The following is a 22,540-nucleotide window of genomic DNA, read 5'->3' on the forward strand; positions in this document are numbered from 1 at the left end:
CATGGTACGGTTAACATGTACCGGGGTAGTTTTAAAACAGCTTCAGTAAGGTTATGTTGTGAAGGATTTTTTGGGGGGCTAGTTGTCATTGAGCAGGTTACATAAAAAAAAAAAAAAAAACCTTTAGGAGAGAACATAAGATTTTTTTTCTTAATGTGTTCTATATCCATCTTTGAAGTTTTATAAAATTTTTGTCAGACATGGTTTGGAATACACTACAGAGTAGAGGTGGGCGATACATATCGTCATCGATATCATCGTCAATCTTGCTTTCACGATGTGTAATTTTACATTAACGAGTAATAATACTGCCTCGAAAAACGAGTGAGCCGATGGCCGCAAAGTACGAGGAAATGCTGAAAATCAGTGTGCATTGACAGCAGAGGAGGAGGAAGTGATAATCATTCGCCGAATCAGCCGATAGGACCCGGTCACGTGACTCTGTCCGCATTGCAGCAGAGACACTTAAATGACATAAATATTCCCAAAAATCAATCTAAGTCTGTACACCATTTTTTTGTTCTTTATTGTTAAATATTGTCGTAGAATATCATTATGTTTTGCAGAAGCTGTATTTAGAGATTCAAAAGAGATGTTGTTCACAAACGCTGTCCACAATTGGTCTGTGAAGCAAGTGCAGATTTAAAATATTTTTTGTAGAATATCGTCAAATTATCGCTCTGAGTTTTTTTGAAAAAATATCAAGATATTTTTTTGCCCCTATCGCCCACCCCTACTACAGTGGTATAGTCATCTTTCTAAAAATAGAAAAATAATAATAGTAGAACATTCACGTCACAGTTCAGAGGTTGTGGGTTTAAATCTGGGCTCCAGCCTTGCTGTGTGGAGTGTGCATGTTTTTCTCCCCTTGCCTGTGTGGGTTTTTAAAACATTATTGTTCATTAGTGTGAATGTGAGTGTGTCTATGTGTGTCCAGCGATTGGCAGGCGACCGTTCCGGGTCTATACCCTGCCCCTCGCCCAATATCAGCTGGCATCAGCTCCAGCACATTCGCAACCATAGTGAGGATAAGAGGTACAGAGAATGGATGGGTGTACAATTATAATAATATCAATAATAAAAATAAATGTTATTTTAATGCACATTTCGTCACAGGATTTCAGAGCACTACAAGTTAACAACATGTTAAGAGCGTGATATGAAAATACAAAATACACAAATCACTACCACGTCAGCAGTTAATTTTCAAATAAAAAAAGTTAATGGCCCAACTTGAAAAGAGTCCAGGCTCTGTGCAGCCCTTAGCTGTAAGTGGAGGTGTGTGTGTCCATGGAGGCTTTTATGGGTGAGCAGGAGAATTTTATAATTGATCCGGAATGGGGCAGGGAGCTAGTCCATTGAGTAAAGGATAATGGTTATGTGCTCATATTTACAGACTGACATCAGGACTGCTCACGCTGTTTTAGTTGTATTACAACTTCTGGATATACTTGCTAGGAATGCCTGTGCCAATTTGCTTAAAATGAAATGTCTGCTTACATTGCCTGTTTTTTTTTTTTTTGGTACTCATTTGACAAATGCCTTGTCAAGCTTATCCCTCAGTTCTTAGTAAGTCGTCGCTAACCATTTGATCCAATAATGATGCTGTATACAAGAGCACCCATAGCTGAGTTGTTATGATCTTTGAAGTGTTTATACTATGCATTGTTGGATTGCACGGAAAATCATAACTTAAAGTGAAACGCACCAAATTGGACATAGCTATTTTTAAATAATCTAATATGTGTATTGTTGATTCTCTTTTATCAGAAATAATCTTAATACTGATATTGTTAATTCTCCTTGACTGGCACATTTTGAAAGCCATGTTACTCAATTGTCCTTTTATTAAATGCATCGGTTGAAGACTGTTGAAATACCTATCTGTACAATTTTCTAGTTCTCATAGAGCAGTGTTCCTCAAACATTTTACACAAAGTACCAACTAAAAAAAAATAAGTACCTAGTACCTGAATAAATGTTTAAAAACAAACAGTACTTTCAGAATGAATGCAAATGTTTTGCACTTAAGTCAAATTCAAATTTACAGTATTTAATTTATTCACGCCATATATTTTTAGACCCTCTTTTACCCTAACATTAGAAAGAAATAGAAAAAAATATAAATAAATTCCTGGGATTGAATGGCTGGACTGTGAAAAGACGTGTAAATTCGTCAATAGCAGTAAATGAGTTAAGTAGTGATCCTTTAGCATACCACTATTTGTACTTGTTGTAAGTTGAAGATCACTTTCTTAGAGAAACGCAGTCAAGTGGCAGTCCCAACAAATGCGATCATTTAATTGTTTTGTCAATGAGAATTCAAGTCCAGTCATTCAAAGACACTCTGATAACTTTTCTAACTTGAGGCAGGGACGTGCACTCATGGTAGGCAAGTGCATGTGAAAAGTAAAACTAAAGAACGAATGAAAAAAATACTTATGATTACATTAATTTACGTTCCATTTTAGCTCTATGGTCCGTGCTTTACATTGATTTCCTGTATCAGTTAGTCATCATTACAATAGATCAATGTGTGTATTTCCTGTTCAAATACTGTACATGGGCGTGAAGGGAACAGAGTCATTGCACTTTGAGTGCTTCCAACTGCTCCACAAACATGTATTGCCGATGTCAGCAGTTGGCAGAAGCCCTCACACAAGAGACATTGCTTGTTTGACTTTATATTGCCAATATACATATTTTATCACACATGAACTGCACATGTCGACTTGTATTGCGGTAACTGTGTTTGGTCCCAATAAATTCATCATAAGTCATCCAATTCTTTACCGATTTTGACACGGATTGGTTTGTTAGAAACATTAGACATGCAGTTATGATCCCAGACACTTAGGTGATTTTATAATCGAGGATTTCGTAATTTATTAAATATAAAGTGAATAAATTCATTTTTTATTTAAAATGCCTGACTTTACTTTTTTTTCTTTCTCTCTTTTCTCTCTCTCTCTCCTAAACATTGCAGTCTGGGGATAATCACCATTAACGTTCAAAGCCCACTTACTTTGAGACCTTAATACAAGTATGGGACTGAGGTTGAATAGATAGGAAGTATATGTATGGTATAGGAAAAGTTAGGAAGAGCGTGCAACTTGCGGTTGCAGTTGCTATTTGTAAGGTTGTTTTACGGAAGATTTTTTAATGTGTTTTTAATTGTTTTTATCATGTTTTGGGGGTTGGGAAGGCACACAGTCATTTTTGGAATTAGGCATCTTAAACCATTTTATTTTTTATTTTGCATCTCGCGGCAGTGCTACCACATGGAATTTACACTACATTAAAATGGTGATCATACTTACCGTAGACTGCACATGAGTGGCAATCTTAATTTTGTAAGATGGAATGTCAAGGGTTTAAATCACCCAGTTAAAAGAAAGAATGTATTCAATCATCTCAAGCAATACAAAGCGGATGTCGTCTTCCTACAGGAGACACACGTGCGTGCTTCTGATCACCTCAGGCTTATGGCGGACTGGCCGGGGCAGCGCTTCCACTCATCTTTTCAGGCTAAGGCAAGAGGAGTTTCTATATTGATTGGCAAACATGTACATTTCGAACCAACCAATATCACATCCGATACGAATGGGAGATTCGTAATTGTAACAGGGAACCTATTTAACACAAAAGTTATTCTTGCAAATGTTTACGCTCCGAATACTGATGATGTTAGCTTTTTTGATCGCCTTTTCCACTTTCTTAACGGTCTAGACACACACCACTTAGTGCTTGGGGGGGACTTCAACTGTTGGCTAGACCCAAGGCTTGACCGTTCCTCCAGCAGACCAGTAGTGACAAGCAGATCTGCCTCACGTATTCGGTCATTCATCTCTGAGTTTGGGATTTCGGATATATGGCGGTTCCTCAACCCTAGAGCAAAACAGTACTCTTTCTTTTTCAGTGTTCATCACACTTATACCAGGATAGATTATTTTTTTTATTGACAATAGACTCATCCCTCAGGTTTGTTCCTGCGCATATCAAGGCATTATAATATCCGATCATGCCCCTATTGTGATGTCAGTGTCTCCTCCCAATGTTCCGTGGCCGGCAAGACATTGGTCTCTCAACCCAGTTCTACTTTGGGACCCCCTGTTTATTAAATATATAGAAGAACACATATATATTTTCTTTGAAGTTAACTGTACACCTGACGTCTCTGCTCTTGTGGTTTGGGACACATTTAAGGCCTATATTAGAGGGCAAATTATTGCGTTTTCCGGTGGTCTGAAAAGACAGTCTCAAAAGGAACAATCAGATCTAATAGAGAAAATTCAAGCGATCGATCGACAATACTCACTTAATCAAACTCCAGAGCTATATAACCAACGATTTGAATAAAAAACAAAGTTTGACCTCCTCACCTCTTATCAAACAGAAAATCTCCTGTTGAAAAGCAAAAGCACAGTCTACAAACACAGTGAAAAAACAGGGAAATTAGTAGCTAATCAACTAAAAGGACGACAGGCTAAGAAATGTATAACAACTGTTCACACAGACACTGGCAATACCACTTTGGACCCCACTGAAATAAATGACACCTTTAAAAACTTTTACTCTGAACTGTATATGTCACAACTACGTGATGACGATGACGCAGCTATTGAGGCCTTTCTTGACCCTCTGCCCATCCCTTCCATCCAAGCAGAGTTGGTAGAGAATATGGAGGTTCCGCTGTCCCAGGCGGAGATAGCTTTAGCTATATCATCCTTGCAATCCGGAAAATCTCCTGGCCCTGACGGCTTCCCGGCCAGCTTCTTCAAGACATTTTCAACTTTGCTGTCACCACACCTTGTCAGTCTTTGCTGAATCTCTTAGGCTAGGTTCACTCCCCCAGTCAATGAATGAGGCTCGGATAACTGTCATTGCTAAAAAGGGTAAGGATCCTACACACTTTGCTTCATACAGGCCAATCTCCCTGCTGAACAGTGAAAGTCCTCGCTAAAGCCCTGGCACATCGGTTGGAGGAAGTCGCCCCATAGTAATAGCGTATGATCAGACTGGCTTTATCAAGAATCGACACTCCTTCTTCAACACTCAACGCTTATTTAATGTCCTATATTCAAGCCCTACCAATACCCCTGAATGTGTTTCGATAGATGCCGAGAAAGCATTTGATCGCGTCGAGCGGAAGTATCTGTTTAAAGTTTTGGAGTATTTCGGATTAGGTCCAACAATTATAGCCGCCATTAAATTATTATACACCTCTCCTATTGCTAGAGTTCAGACGAATAGTATAATTTCTCAGTCTTTTGTACACTTCCGTGAAACCCGGCAGGGCTGCCCTAGCCCTATTCTCTTTGACTTAGCAATAGGACCGCTCGCAATTGCTCTTCGGAACTGCCAGAGTATCTCGGGCATTTGGAGGGGAGATACAGAACATAGGGTATCTCTTTATGCAGATGATCTACTCCTGTATGTGTCAGATCCTAATTCCTCTCCTCCAGCAGCTCTCTCCTTGCTTCACCGATTTGGTTCCGTATCTGGTTCTAAGATCAACATGCACAAAAGCCAACTGTTTCCAGTTAATAGAGAGGCGTTAGACTTAGTTTATAGTAACATTCCATTCCAGATTGAAGAGAGAGACGGTTTATGTATTTAGGAGTGGTTATTACCCGGCAAATTAAGAATCTATCCATCCATCCATCCATTATCGATACCGCTTATCCTCACAAGGATCGCGGGGCGTGCCGGAGCCTATAAATTAAGAATCTACTAAAAGACAATTTCATTACTCTGTTAACCCAGGTCAGAACTTCACTTTCACAGTGGTCCCCTTTAACATTGTCGCTCACCGGTCGAATGAACTCCATAAAAATGAATATACTCCCAAAGTTTACATATTTATTCCAGAGTGTCCCAGTACTTAATCCAAGAACCTTCTTTGTCTCTCTGGATTCCATTGTTTCCTCATACATATGGCAGGGTAGGGGGTCAGTAGGGCTGTGCTCCAGAGACCTAAAAGGGACGGAGGTATGGGACTCCCTAACTTTCGACACTACTACTGGACCGCCAATATCCGTTGTATCGCCTTTTGGACTCGTTTTTACCTTCAGCCTGACGGTCCAGCCTGGACATCTCTGGAGCTAAACTCTTGTGGAGACCTCTCGGTGCCCCCTACCAAATTCTTTGGATAACTCAGTGGTACGTCATACTCTTCGGATATGGATCCAATTTAGGAGGTCCTTTAAATACAAACTCTTCTCCCTCCTGAGTCCCATTGCATCTAACCACTTTTTTATCCCCTCTCGCTCTGATTCTACCTTCCGGACGTGGCATGTAAAGGGTATCAAGTCGTTTGCTGATATGTTCAAAGATGGACTGTTTGTTTTCTTTACGCAACTGACTGTGAAATATCATATACCCAAAACTCACTTCTTTCGGTACCCACAAGTCAAGGACTATGTTCGCTCCAATGTGCCCAGTTTCCCCTCGATACCCAACACTAACCCGATTGACTTTTTTCTTTCTTTCGACCCACTGTTAAAAGGTGCCCTGTCGAAATTACATAACGGTATATCGCTGTCATGATGCTCAGTACTTGACAAGAGTAAGGTGGCCTGGGAAAAGTTTTTGGGGTGCATCGCTGATGGCCTGTGGAACTCCATTCTCTTTTCTATACATAAATCCTCAATCTGTGCGAGACACTGCCTCATTCAATTCAAAGTGGTACACAGAGCTCGTATGTCAAAAGTTAAACTGTCCCGTATTTACCCTGATATAACCCCAACATGCGACAAGTGTAAACTAAGCGATGCTACTCTGATGCATATGTACTGGATGTGTCCCAAACTTAAAAAATTCTGGCATGACGTTTGTCATACTTTATCTAGGATATTAAAGAAAAATATAAATGCTGGCCCGACACTTGCTCTGTTCGGTGTTGTTGGGGAAGATAACAGTCATCTGACCTTTACAGAGCGCCGCATGATCACTCTCGCTCTGCTCTTGGCTAGACGAACCATTCTGATGAGGTGGAAGGGTGCTGCCCTGCCCACGCTTGACCAGTGGCGTCAAGATATAATGTTCTGTCTCAAACTGGAGATGTTGCGTTTTTCTATGAACGGGTCAAGGTCGAAATTCCATGAGACATGGGATCCTTTTTTGACATACTTCCATGACACTCAAACCAATTTACCATGAAGTGTGCTTTGCTATGGCCATGAGTGTGAATTAGCCCTGATAACAATCTTACAACAACACAAAACTCTGTGTGTGATGTGTTGCCAATCTTTTTTGTTATTAAGTATTATTATTATCAGCATTATTATTACTATATATATATATATATATATATATATATATATATATATATATATATATATATATATATATATATATATATATATATATATATTTATTTATTTATTTATTTATTTCTTGACACTTGGCCTACGTGATGCTCAGGCCATCTGGTGCTGTGTGTGTCGGGGGGGGGGTGATTGGGGAATAATGGGGGCGGTATTGCACTTGTACACTGTTGATGTTACGTCATGTCTTGCCTTTCCTGCTTGTTTAGTGTACCACTGATTTACTAATGGCTACGTGAAATCCCACCGCCCATTTCTTTTTTTTTTTTTTTATTCTTTTTTTTTTCTGTCCACTTTTGTGGGAATGTTTATTTGAAAAGCTCTATAAAGATATTTGAAATAAAAAAAAACAGATCAGCAATAAACAACAATAACCCTACAACAATGATCTTTCATTACCTCATCCTTCTTATGTTGAATATATTTGAAAGTACTTGCGTTTTTACAGTGCTCAATAATCCACTCCTTAACACTGAAAAACCTTTCATTTGTGTCCACTTGTGTGCAATTCTCTGTCCAGGTTATAGCTCACAGACCTTCAATTACAAATGGCTGGAAAAGTACATTCAACAGTATTTCAAGAGCAAACTTACATCAACTCTATCATTCAAGAGCAAACTTACATCAACTCCATAATTCTATTGACTAAATAGCACCAGTGCTTCATCTTCTCCGTCATACAGTTTACAAAACATACTGTCATTAGGTGGTTAACCGGGATCTTGGTTTGTTTACTTTGAAAACTAACACTGGAAGAAACAATAGTTTACATAAAAATTTTTAGTTGTAACACAGTAATGCACTGTTGAAGACCAGCCATGTAATAGTAACAGGTTTATCAAAAGCATTCAGTATGGCAAAGATTTTCTTTGTGTGTTTGTTGATGATGAAACGTGACTGCTTAACTATTTATATTTGGAAGAATTTGCTGGAAAAATTCCCAAATTCACCTGCAAAATCATCATCCTTTGTCATGTCCTTGGAAAGCAGTTTAACAAGCTGCGTATGCAGAGCAGCCTTCTCTGAAGTCACAGCAATAGAGCAGATATATAGTATGTCTCCCTTCTATAGCATGGATAATCAAAATGAAGGGAAGAGGCGCACAGAGATACATATCGACCCACATAAGGAAATGAAAATCAGCCAGGTAGAGAGCTTTGCCTAGAACCGAAATGGGAAGATGCAAAGCAAGATGAATCCTGCTGCTTCAAATGAAAGCAAATGACAACAAATTGGCTGAGGATGCCAGAACTGACCAGCGGGGGGGCTAACTATTAAGAATGGACTGCAAGGATCAGAATTAGTTCGAACAGTGTGTATTGGATACACGCACACACACGTGCACATACTTCGCGAAACACATAGGCTTACTGTATGTCCTAACAAAGAAAAATTAGTGTACTGAAAATGTAGGAGGTTGTAGGCAAGCATGCATAACATTCATTATAAAGGTAGAAGAGTATTATACAGTAGATGGTAGGGCTGAGCGATTTATCGTTTCGGGACCGAAATCGCGATCTCAGACAACGCCATTTCGAGATCGCCAAAGATGCGGTTTCTTCTAGGCCACTCATCCCCCACGCTCACCGTTAGTGTCATGCTACTGTGGACAGGTCCAGCGCCGAACTAAGTTTAAAAAAAAAAGCAAAAAAAAAAAAAAGCGTTGTCCTACTACACGCTGACGCCTGTACTCCCGGAAGTCATTTCGTTCGCGGCTGCTTGAATGCTAGGCGCAGCACAGTCTTTATTCATACTATATGCAAGTCCGTGCAAAGCAGCAACGAGCTGCGTTCTGCGCATCATCTCCTCCGTTGTGACAAATAAACGACCCCACTAACAAGTAGCGTTTTCACCGCGGAGGCGAACGAGCGGTCGCTAAGTGTGCTAATCGCTAAAGTAAAATTCAAAGTCGAGAATATCAAAATAAGTGCCTAGGTGTACAGTAGACTTTTTACTGAACCCTGACTAGAACTGCGTAAGGGTGAAGATCCAGCAGTTATGAACAGAAATGTTGCATTATAATCAACACGTATCTAGACAACAAATAAGGCGAGGGCTACATTACCAATTTAGCACACATGCTAACACCGGCCGGAATTCGCCAACGGCTTAAATAAACCAATCACAAATATTCTCATTGTGATTTTTACACTCACCATTACTGTTAGGACCAAAAGATTCAAATAATACCATGATATGTATTTCAAGCCATACCACTAAGCCCTCAGTCTCTGTATGAAGCAGTTAAATCTCTAGCAAAAATATGGGGAAAATATTGACTTATGTACAAAGAACGTGTACATTAGGACAAAATGTAAAATATTTTGGGGTTAAAATTCGATTTTTATATACACAATTGCACATAAATGCATATTTATACTTGACAGCAAGTAGTACAGTAATACTTTACGTGAACCATTTTTAAAAACTTGAAAAAGCACTGCCTCCCTCACCTCTTTAGTGAAATGTACTATTAGAGTAATGGCTTTTAATGTTTTGGATGGTATAATGGCATTTTGTGTCATGTTTGTAAATGTTACTGTACATTGTGACGGTTGCACTGGTTACAATCTTGATTTCAAGAAAAACGCAGATTAAATCGAACTCGCAAAATCAGTCAGAAAAATCGCGATACAATTTTTTCCTAAAATGGTTCAGCCCTAGTAGATGGGACTGTGTACCATGTTTTGGAACGTTAAGAATGTTGCACAATCAGTGGTGGTCCTAGCCCAAAAATGAGTATGTACTGTAATTTAAATTTTACTCCAGCATTAGCATTGTTTAGCACAATTTCCCCGACAAGATAGGAATTATCTTCATCAGAAAAGGACCCACCGTATAAACACTATGAAAAATACTCTTGATCGTGATATAGATTATAGTAGAATGTATAAAGCCAAATGAAGTGAACGCTGCCGCTTATTTGCATTTTTTGGGGTGATTTTTTTTGGTTGTTTTTAATTTCCCTGAACCTATCCCCAGTTTTCACTGACTCACTTACTTATTCGCTGTTTAGCACCATCTTGTGGCATTATGGTGCCAACAAACTATGTTGAAATGAGACGAGGAGCTTTGTCTCGACAGAAGTAGTGCTTTTCCGCCATCGTGCGTCTCCTTCGTGTCAATGAACTAAATTGACTCATTTAGACAAAAACAGTACTTTGCTGCCATCTTGTGTCCATGCGTGCACATATAAATATTTTTTTAAGGGCAATTGTGACTTTTTTCCAGTAAAGGATTTTCACAATTTGCCCCGAGGGTTTGGTCCCTATCCCCCATAAATGTAAAATGTAATAAGCTAACGAAAGCTAGCATGAAAACCAAACCATTTTAGAATTAATCCATTGATGGAGAAGTCTCTCAACACAAATAGAGGTCACTTGAGTCTTAGAAATTTTCCTGAATTATATGAACAGTTCATACCCAACAAATAGGTTGTTGTTTATTAATCAGGTTACAAACAAAATGGTATCAGGATGCTCAGTATGATATTTTACACCAAAAAGTACAGTATTTATATTTGCTTAGTGGTCATATTTCAATCAGAGATGGGCATTCCGTCCCAGGGACGGACGGAGGCCCATTCTGGGGATGGAGGATGAGATTTTTTTTTAAAAGGGACGGACTAAGCAAGGACGGAAGTGTTGGTTTTTTTTGTCTGTACCAAAGGACCCCCATTTCACTGACGACTGACAGAAACATGCCCAGCGTGTCTTGCGTGTCTAATCCACCAATACAGTACTTTAGACCGAATGGGAACTATCACGACGCACCGCTTGTCTCGTGTGTGTTCACCGTATTTGTATGCGGGACGGAGTGACTTCACTTTGCTTTAAGCGGACAATAGGAGGAGCACTCATCCTCCATCAAAAAAAAAAAAAAAAGTACACGCCAGTCAGTCTGGTGACCGATGGTGGTTGGGTTGGCAGCTAAATACTAACAGTTCAATCCATTCACAATATACTCCCAGCTGGTAAATGGATGTGAATAGGAAATTAGCCAGCTATTGAGCTTGAAATAATGTTTATGAATCGCGAAACCTCTGCGGTTAGCATCACTCCCACGGCGTCATGCATGGATACTTTTTTTGGGGGGCGGGAGGACGGACTGGTGAAATGTAAGGACGAAAGCGCTTTAAAAAGGGCGGGGACAGACGGGGTCAAAGGGCAATTACTTTTATGAATAAGGACGGTGGGACGATGACGGAAGGGGGCCCAGGTTATGGACGGAGGACGGACCGGCAAAATCGAGTAAAGTGCCCCATCTCTAATTTTAATGTTGTTTACCTTGGTTAATTAGTGGCAAGCTAAAATGGTTATGTACTTGTGATGATTGTTAATGTAGTTTTTTGTGCCCCCCAACCCCATAAAAATGAATAAATTACATAGATATTACATTATAATCCCCAATTGAACATATTCAATTACGATTTTTTTTTAATGCAAAGATTATGATCTCTGTGGGAAAAATAGTTTGGAAATTTGATAGATTTCTGAGTTACAGTGAATATAATTAAGCCTCAGAGGGTTTCACTTCTCATTGGTTAATGATCACAGTAGATATTTCCTAATAGCCTATGACAGAATTGTTTAATGTGGGGACGTTCAAATGAGATACATACACACCTGTACTGTGAAAAGCCGTCTTATGTAACGTGCTGTATGCAACCAGAAGCCAAACTGTGATCGATGGAAACAACATGTCACATTAGCGCCAGTAGAGAGCAGCTGTGCTGACTCGCTAATGGTGGTCATATTAATAATGTTTGAAGTACCGCTGCATAAAATTTGTCTCTGAAATAGCCTTTCAGAGCCTGAAATATTTATTTGGCATTTGTTTTGTTTTTGTAAAAAAAGGTCACGAACGAACATAACCTCACTGGTACAGAAACACCAATCAAGCAAAATTATTTATTTTGTAAAGGTGGCTGTACCTCCAGATATTGTTTATAATGTCTTTTTTTTTTTTGCCATAACACATGCCATTACTATGCATAAAAATGTTTTATTGTACTGACTTTTTGAAAAGATAGCTGAGTACTGCAATATGCTGTTGTGCTTTTATGCTTTTTCTCCAACATATTTACCTCTTAAAATATTTCCGCTTCTTATGCTATTCATAGTTTTCTTTTTCTCAGGAAAGATGAAGGCGCTTGAGTATTTACATCTGACCTCCATTTGAAGTTTTTATTAGTTCAATTGCTCCATTGGCAGCACATGTTTTTGGTTTGTCAGCTAATTGGCTAGTGGATTTGAGTGCATATATGCTTTGGCTCAAAAAAGTAAATGAAAGGTAAATGATCTGCATATGTAGGTAGATCAACGCCTTGCTTGTACTCTTTTTGAATAATAAAGGATTGGAAATGTAACCCTTTTTAAAATCTGATTCATCAATTAATAATAACAAAAAAAGAGATAGGTTAATCGATTATTTAAAATAGGAACATTTGCAGCTAATCCATGTGATCAACATGGTCATCAGGCGATCTCATGCATAGGTGACCGCTCTCCAAATTAGCAGCATAAGACCCTGATTAGAACAGACAGCCCTAGCAGTAACATTTAAAAATGTAAAAAACGGTGAGAAGGAGGAAGAACATCAGTGTGCAAGGTGTTGCGAGAGACACAACAAGTCATTGCGGGATGACACATTGAGACCGAACCGAAACAAATAATGGCACTAAAATCACAGCCCTTAACGGACATAGCAAATATACATCGGCCCTATCTCCTCTGATTGATTAATGAGGAGCATTTAATAGAATTGAGATGAAATCGTGCGAAAAATACCCTGATATAGTTTGTTTGGTAGTGAGGGCAGGAAGGTGGGCGGGGGGGGGGGGGGCTGTGAGGGCGTAGAGTGGGAGGGGATTGGAGGGTAGAAGATAAATGTGTTGTGGGATTGCAAATTCAAAGTGGTTTGTGAAAGGGAGAACATCCCTCCTCCACTTCTCCCTCTCCCTCCTCCTCTTTCTCCTCTCTCACGCGCTCCCACACGCGGCTGCCGCGCTGCTGCAGTCAAACCTCAGTCGGACACGTTGATCTGCGCAACTACCGTTCTCCTCTCCCGCCTTCGTCCTCCCGCGGCTCGCGAATCGGGATACTTTTCCATTTGGACAGCTTTTTGCCCCTCTCGAGTCCTGCTCATCTTACTTGGCTACTCCGTATGGAAACCAACAGATGATGCTCGTTTACTGCGGCGCTCCGGAGCCAACGTGTGTCGTAATGCGCCTTTGGAGCAGAAAGCAGAGAATGTAGGCGGGCTGACGAACCGATACGGAGCGGATCCGAGCAGAATTAGACTCTTTCAGCCTTGTTTCTTCATGATGGATTCCCTTCATATTTGTCAATGGGAAAAAACGGATTCACAGAAACAATCTTAAACGTGAAACATTTCAGAATCTTGATAGCCAGCTGAAAATCTGGATTCATATCCAAGTTGGGACTAACTCGATCCTCCTCTTTTCTCTGGAATTTCTTACTAATTCAGTTTATGAGCTGACTTTGAGTCACCTATTCAGGTCTATTTGACGAAAAAGTGAACTTAATATCCATTTTGGCATAAAGCTCAATTACTGTCTATCTGTCTGTCTATGTATCTATCTGAAGAGGAATGAGTGGATAAAAGTGTCAGTCAGTAAAATAATATTCCAAATGTCACCCCATTTCCGAGGGCCAATCGAATGCGTTCACGGAAATTAATTTTTCCGGCCTACTCGCACAAGACACGCTGCAAGCTCCAAAGTTCTGGTCCAATAAACTTTCTCAAGTAGCTCCGAGCCTGAACCACGGGACCTCCAGTAGAATGGCTCCGTTCTGGCAAAGCAGCTCTCACAGCAGGTCTGCCCCCGGCTTGTGTCTGACCCTGACCCTCGCTGTGCTCCTGTTCTGCCCCTATCCAGCTCTCGGCAAGAAGAAGCTATACATCGGAGCTCTCTTCCCAATGAGCGGAGGCTGGCCCGGAGGGCAAGCCTGCCTCCCTGCCGCTAAGATGGCCTTGGCTCTGGTGAATGAGAGGGCCGATATTCTCCCAGACTACGAGCTGGAGTTAATACATTATGACAGCATGGTGAGTCTCTTCAAACTGCTTTTATTAAGTATGTAATGTCATGTAAGTATTTTATGCTATCGCATCTGAAAAGCTACTCCACATGCCATCTCGTTCGATATGTTTGGTTGATTGGTCGTTTTAGGACGTTGTCTGTGTGTGAATGTAGACAGAACTGACCCACAGCACCATTGGTGACGTGTCACGTGTATGTAATGTCAGTCTTCTTACATATACAGTATAACAACAAAAATACACTCGTCTCTCATGGTATTATAGCAAAAGATTAATAAAAAAGCTGATTTGTCATTGAGCGAGGAAAAAAAATCATTAAATTCATTCAGTCATCAACAATAACAAATCCTAAACTAAAAAAAAAAAAACCAATGATGCAAGATTCTGACCTGCACAATGTAGAAACACTAATTAGCATTATCTTAATAAGTCAAACTTGACATTAGTGCTCATACTAAACTACAATCAGAATTCTGAATGTTGAATGTTGTTACTAGGTGTGCAAGAAATAATCTGTTCTTAGATGCGTAACGACTCATGATGCAGATGAAAGCGATTCTGAGTGGATTGATCAATTGTTGTAGTTGTTAAAGTATTGCTTTAAAGTAGAAAAGAGTGGAAGGTGGAAATGTGGAGCATGTAACAGAACCACTGCACCAACTTAAGTCATCTGAGTGAATAAAAAAATCCTACTTGTTACATTTGTACAGTACCATATACATTTCTTACATCTTGTTTCGATATTTAAAAGGACGTAAATATTTGTAATCATGTGTCCATTTTGAGTATTTTATTTTTTGCTTTTTAGGTATTTTCTAATATTCCATTAGCAGTCAGCGACAAGAGATGGGGGCCACCCTGAGGCTTGAGCATAACGAAAGACGATCGTTCATACACGCGTTCACTCGTTCGTGCTCACATTTACACCTCAAGCCCAAAAAAGCCTTTGATTAACCTAATATCCTTGTTAATGGAATGTGGAACGAATTCAAAGTACCTGGAGCGAGATCACAAAAGCACAGGGAGAAACTCAACACAGGAAGTCCAAGCTGAGAGTGCTGCCCTGATCCCTACATGCATACATACACTCGTCCCCCGGTGGAGTGTGTAGAGTGAAAATGTACGTCTGAGCTGGATGAGACGATATTGTGGCTTAATACCGAAATCAGCTGTCATGCAGAATGTGACCTTCCAAAGTATAATGAGGCAGAACATCACACGAAAGGGAAATAGCTGCCACTGTCTAAGAAGTGTAGCATGGGAATGTATATTGTCCGATTTTTGTACGTACGGTATATAGAGTATATGGACCGTACATGCTACATTGAGCTTTCTTTGGATCATTGTTTGCTACATTAATTCCCCTACATAGTCACACCATTTCTGCCATACAGCTGATATGATGCAGAATTCTCATTCTAGGCAGGAAACAAGGGTGTACTGATACACAACTTAGACCGACTGACCAGTTTGTTTGCATCTCAATTCAAATTGGCAGACAAAATATTTCTCCAGACTTTCAAGTTTTTTTTTTCTTTCTGCCGTTGTGTTGTTCAACAGTGAAAATGAATGGATTTGTCCCAGAACATTACTTCCACTGATTTTCATAGATGAGTTTTTATATTTGGGTTCAAGAGTAGATTCACTCCACTTGTAAAAGTTTGGCTTTTCCAATACTTTGGTAAAAATTCATCTTTGTCTCATCAGTCCATAAAATGTTCTCTTGCTCGGCCTTCTTGTTTTCGGGTTGCTGACGTAGAAAGACGTAAAACCTATTTATTCCTAACTTTTACAATATGCTGTAGTATTTGAGGCTATTTTGATAAACGAGTTATTAAAGGGCCATTGTTTAACATAAAATTGCCCAAATCCTGAACAATCCTCGTAGTCCTTCGTGAAACAGACCAATTATCTTATGAGTGCAGCTTATGTATCAATGTTAACTTCATCATCTTTTTGACTAAACACACCACACTGGATTTACAATGACACGAACAAGATGTGATTTAATTAGAGACTCGGGGGGGTAACCGAGCGATTAACGTGGATTGAACCCAAATGGTTGCGCCGATCAGTTTTGCCGGTTTTCAAAAACAGTTTCAAAAAAACGTTTTGTCCCCGAAATTGCTAAATTATCATTTCTCTTCATCCACAAGTCTCTACACATGCTGCGTACTATCACACACAAACACACAGTTAAACGCACTGTGACATGCTGGCACTTTTGAAAGCATCGCCGTGATTCGTTCCAGTTGCTCTCTATTGCATCCCCACTTCAAATGCCAGAGGCGGGGAGGGTGTTGGGTGGCATTAGATTTGGATTGGCATGACAACAGTAACCTTGACAACTTCACTTCAAACAAACACTATTTTGGCTCTGAGACTGAATAAAACTCAACACCAAGATCATGCAGTCACTAGCATTGCATAAACGGGAGCAGATGAGTGTTTGTTGATGGTTGATGGTTGATGGCTGGATGGCTTGTCTGAGTGGAAAGTAACACTGAGCACAGTTAGGTTAATGTAAGAAATACTGGCTTCCCCTCTGAACACTGTTGCCAGAGTCTCAGCATTGCAACAAATCCTGTGTCATCAGGCAGTAAACCAAGCAGAGAATTTCTCACTTTCATGAGGTCCGCTGAAAAGATGATTAAATGTCTGTCAGATTCCTGTGGTGCCGAAATGAGAAGACAGGTCCCAAAGGTTGAAAGTGGTATGAGGAAGCCATGGGGGTGGACATGGAACCTATAGCGTCTCATTTAAATGTGGTGGTGATTTCCCCAGAGTGCTGGGGTTAATCAGTGATTCGGTTGGTGCAAGGGCTTTGACTGATTGACGGGTTAATCCTTCAACCGTGACAATGCCATTCATAGCGTGCATACATTCCACAATACACATGCAGTCGCCCCCCCCCCCCCCCTCTATCGAGGGGGGACTACTTCCATTTAAATACAGGTATTATATAGAGGGAAACCAGTATTAAAAAGTACACTAACAACTCCAATAACGGTCCAAAAAAAATCTCCGATATTGTGGCACTGCGAAAACTGAACATAACAGGGGATTACTCTGAATATTATAGCCTAATTAACATTTTATATTATCTTTAAACCCAACATATAAAATGAACAGCAATCAAGTCTGTGAAGTCAAGTCCCGAAACTAACTCCCAAGTCTGTACGAACGACTCGGGTCCAAGTCACAGTGGCTCAAGTCCCTACGTCTGATATCTACACAGTGGTGGGTCAAGCAGCCAAAAATTGCACTCAAGCAAGAGTTTTGTTATTTTTGGAATAATACGACTCATGTTATAGTAAAGAGTCATCCTACAAATATTTACTTGAGTAAAAACAAATAAGTTGTTAATTGACGAACTACTGTTAAGTCGTTCAAACGTATTGGTATTTCTCACAATTGTTGTATTTTTTTTACTTCTCTAGATGGCACCGTTGGTTTAAATAAAGGGGTTTAAGTAATGCCAAGCCTGTACTTTCAGCTCAATGTTGAACAGAGAGTGCCATCTAAAGGATTCAAATAAAGCAATTGGTTCATGAAGCAAAATTTGAAGCTTCATTTTCCCATCACGAGTAAAATGTAGGCTAAATGCAAAAATGTCGCATTTTTTTCCCCATGAAGCCCGGGGGTATTGACGTCCGCATGCAAACGACTTTACCCAGTACGTTTGAACAACTTTGAAGTACGTTCGAATGACATAGCCCAGTCAAAAAATGTACTCTACATTGGCAGTTACATGCTTCCGTAGTGTGTGTATGTGCACTGTATATATAATTCAGACTGCCCACCATGCCTAGCTGCATTTGTAAATAGTCGTAGTTAATTACATTTGTTGTTTGTGTTTCCTGTAGTGTAATAGTAGTTACGTGTGTCTGTAGTGAATCCTATGATTCATTCCGAGGTCGCGACAGGTTGTTGGTTGCTCTGATAATACGGAATTATGCGTGCTGGATTGGGTTGATTTTTTTTTTTTAAACGGTTTTAATTTTTCTGAGAAGGTTTTCGTGTACGTATGTTGTTTATTTTGTCTATTAATATCACTGAGAAAAATATCGAACAGGAGTGTCCCAGGTGAGTCTTGTTGAATAAAACTAATATGGGGGTAAAGAATGCTCTTTTGGCTGACTTAAAGAAATATGCCTGTTTTCACATTAACGGGTTAAAGCGAAAGGTGTTTGTAAAGTTGCATCAATAACGTGACTCACCCTAACCAGCTCTGTAACACTGGCATCTCAAATTCATTGTCGCCATGACGACAAACTCAAGGCGAAGCACTCTGAGGATGCACTGATGCTGAATGTATGGCTGAAATTCATTCTCTCTTAGCCAAGGTTAAATATATTTTCCACTGCACAGTTTTTACAATTGAATGAATCTCCAAAAGCAAATTAAATAATATTAAAATCATAGAACAGGCCGTAGAGACTTGCTGGATGGGTTTTAGGTTTTGCTGAGGTCTCACGCATTACACGTGGCGTCATGTATGATGGCAGCTTTTTTTGGAAGGGGTTCGCTCTTCTCATTCGGTCATTTCTAAGAGCTTTATCCCACAGCGCTTGTGATTATCACTCAGCCAAATTGAAAAGTTGAGCGTGACCGGCTTTGTATTGTTGCTGTTCTGCTATTGCTTTGATGAATGTAGAACAGCTACAAAGCTAGATGAGATCATTATATAATACGGAAATTCTTTACTCCTGTTGCCGAAAGCTGTGTAGTTGGATCTGTTTGTCCCTTCTCCAGCTTGGATCCTTAGAACTTAATTCTTATCACAAAACGTGTGGAAAATGAAAAATAAATGACGATTAATTGACAAAAATGTCAAATGTACAAACCCCCTGGTAAGTTTCTCTGCACATTTGACAATGTAATATCCCATCTCAGCAGTTCATGTCAGGTGTCCAGGGACTGGTCTTTATTAATTAATCAACCATATGCAACCAAGATTGATTAATATGCTGCATCTGGGTGATTATAATTTCATTAATAATTTTCTCCAGATCTGATTTGTGTGTATGCGCGTGTGTCTTTTCATCCTTCAATCATGACAAACATGTTGGTATCTGGTAAATTTACTGGAATTGACTGTGGGGGAAATAAAATAATCCAATATAAGCTTGTCAGTAGAAAATATTTTTTTCGTCGTGACTTTTAAATCACAAAAAAGACAATAACTTGGAATACTAAACCTAAATTAGCATAGCAAACATCATAGTATTGTTTAGATCTATCAACTAAATGAGACTGAATCAGCAGTGTCATGGTTGTGGTATGTAGTGGCCTCAATTTTGCAGATTGTTTTTAAAATGATCTATTTCCCAAGATAAAAAAAATATATATAAATAGCGTAATCCCTTACTTGATTAATTTCAACACTTATAATAATGATTATACCCATCTCTAGAATCGGCAAAAGCAAACATCAACACTCAAAAGTAAAAAAAAAAAAAAAAAAAAACATCTTCAGGGTAAATCATCACTTCGCTCTGCTGTAATTTAATGCTGAGTCTACATGACATTTTTGTGTGCATATTTAACCAGTGTTGGCATTCATAACACGATCTATACGCTGATGAATAGTGTACACCAAGTGAGCCTTGGGACCACTGTTCAAAGTAAACCTTTACACATCGTACATACATTAAAGAATGGTTCATTTCTGACATAAAATCTATGATAAAGAATTTTGTTAAGCAATGTAATAAATCTTTTTTTTTTTTTTTTTTGAAAAAAAGATCCATGGAGTGATATGCCATCATGATAATGTACCAAAAGACAAATGAAAAGCTTAAAATTCCCAGCGAGCCAATAGAAAGTCAACCCTCTGTGTCTTGCACTCCAACACATGATTAAAGGTTAGTATGCCTTTAGCATTATCACTTAAATTGCTTATTGATTTTTCATTTACTTTAAGTTGTAAATGGAAAGCAAGTCTTACCATTTGTATTGACGACTCAAGATAATGGAACTTGACTGGTGGGTAAATGTTTTTCCCCAGCCTCCAAAAATGGAGCCGCCCCTGACGAGCATGTCAGGGCTGAGATGACCTTGAAACATGCCTCACCTTGCCTCCTAGGCAATGCATGTGCGCTTCCTTACGCACTGGTTGTATTAGGCATAGCAAGGCAGTTTTATTTATATAGCACATTTCATACACAAGGCAACTCAACGTGCGTCACACATGCAAAGGCAACAGCTACAACAGCTCTGTTTTGTTTTGGTTTAGTTTAATTTTGGTTCATCCAGTTGTTAATTTGCTCTAGCCGGTGACACAATATACACTGCGTTATTTTGCCATAATTATTTTATGGAAAAATAACGAAATAACAACGGAAAACCTTTTGCACAAAAGCTTGCCAATAAAACGCAATAGTATTGCGTAATGAAGCGTTCTTAAATATTTACATGAAGTACCCCTGGCGGGCTCCGATCTACGAGTGCACGGATGCTTTTCTTTTCTTTTTTTTCTTTTTTTGTACTGACGGAATGTAAGGACGGAAGGACTAAAATGGACAAGGTCGGAAGATGATTATTTTTATGAATAAGGACGGAGGAATGAGGACGGATGGGTACCCAGGTCGCGGACGGATGACCTTTTTTTTTTTGACCAAAAAAGGGTACATTTCTCATCTCTGACGATATCTTGGTGTTCAACTAAATGAGTTCGTAAGAATTCGTAAGTAAATTGATACAAGACTCATGTTATTTTAGGACTGTTTGTGACATTTTTGTTTAGCGGTGTGCTGTGATATTTTTTTTATGTATAATATAGTATGTGCCTTGGATCAATTAAGGTCGGGAAACACTTGCGTAGCATATCCACTGATAGCCGTTCTATTTCTCTGTCAACAGTGTGATCCCGGAGAAGCCACCAAGCTGCTATATGACCTTCTGTACACAGAACCCATCAAGATTGTACTGATGCCTGGCTGCAGCTCAGTGTCCACACTGGTGGCTGAGGCTGCTCGCATGTGGAATCTCATAGTGGTAAGATTCGCATTTGCATTCAACGCGATAAAGTCTGCCGTGGCAGACTTAACGAAAAATATAATGCCTGATCATAGTTCATTTTTCTAATTTGTGACGCTAGATTCCAGAGGCATCTGAAGCCCCATTTTTGCATAGCAAATGCCATTTACATCTGACAAAAAAAAAAGACCAATCTAATGTGGGTACCTGTAAAACCTTCCAACTCAAGTGTACTGCATAACATATTAAGATGAGAAAATTAGTTGTGTCCAGTAAATTAACTGTCAATTTCATCAAATTGTTAGCCAGCGTATCAAGTGAGACTTTAGCCAGCGTATCAAGTGAGACTTTGATATTCTTAATGGTCGGTGTAAATTTAATTATCTTTCTGTCTTTATTGATTCTAAACCCTCAGGCTCATGGGCAAATCTGGGTTACAATCTGCTGTAAAAAAGTTAACTCCTGCAATATAAATACATCGAAACATTATAACCCTCTATAAACAATTGTAATGTTAATGACCATAGTTACAGCACATTTGTCATTAAACTTATTGCTGACAAATGTTTAAGCACTTTTTGAATATATTAAAAAAAACTAATGGCAAACTTTCAACTATGAAACATTCTAACTCTGAAAAGAAGTGATGAAACATATCGCAGTGAGCCAATTGTTTGTGCATCTTTATGCATTTGTATTTTACTTTGAGTTGTGATTGCATGTTTGCTCATTTTTTTAAATTTTAGTTGTATTTAACAATATCAACATCAAAAGCCAAAGACAGTACTCAAATGGTTGCATTGCTGTGCACCACTAATCTATTTGCATTGAAGTGTTTTATACTAATGACAATAGCAAGTACTAAATTCCTAACGACTGCACTGCTTCAAAGGTACACATTTAATTCAATTCAATGTTTGCAAATCTTTAAGGGATACTGTATAGTTATGTATGAATGAGACCTTGTGAAACCGATTGATCATCTTCTGAATAGTTTCTCATTCACTATGCTAATTCTGTTAAAAAGCTGTCTCTTAAACTAATGGCCGATAACGACGTGCCAGTTGATTGACAGTTGTTCACTTCTCAACCCTCAAACTTTGGATTAAAAAAGCATGTCAAATGAAATGATCTGATACAGCCGTAGACAAAAACAGTGAAGTGGATAA

General features: G+C 39.2%; 1 protein-coding gene across 1 annotated transcript in view; it reads left to right on the forward strand.

The window, feature by feature from the left end:
• Nucleotides 1-22,540, forward strand: part of gabbr1b (gamma-aminobutyric acid (GABA) B receptor, 1b) — a 179,029-nt gene that overhangs the window by 91,391 nt on the left and 65,098 nt on the right. The window contains exons 7-8 of the mRNA XM_086014658.1: nucleotides 14,230-14,396; nucleotides 21,255-21,389. Of these exons, the coding sequence (XP_085870784.1) occupies nucleotides 14,230-14,396; nucleotides 21,255-21,389 (302 nt within the window). The remainder of the gene's footprint in view (nucleotides 1-14,229; nucleotides 14,397-21,254; nucleotides 21,390-22,540) is intronic.

This window comes from Filicampus tigris, chromosome 18 (assembly GCF_054856515.1).
Source record: "Filicampus tigris isolate MCC_2025a chromosome 18, RoL_Ftig_1.0, whole genome shotgun sequence".
Taxonomy (NCBI): Eukaryota; Metazoa; Chordata; class Actinopteri; order Syngnathiformes; family Syngnathidae; genus Filicampus; species Filicampus tigris.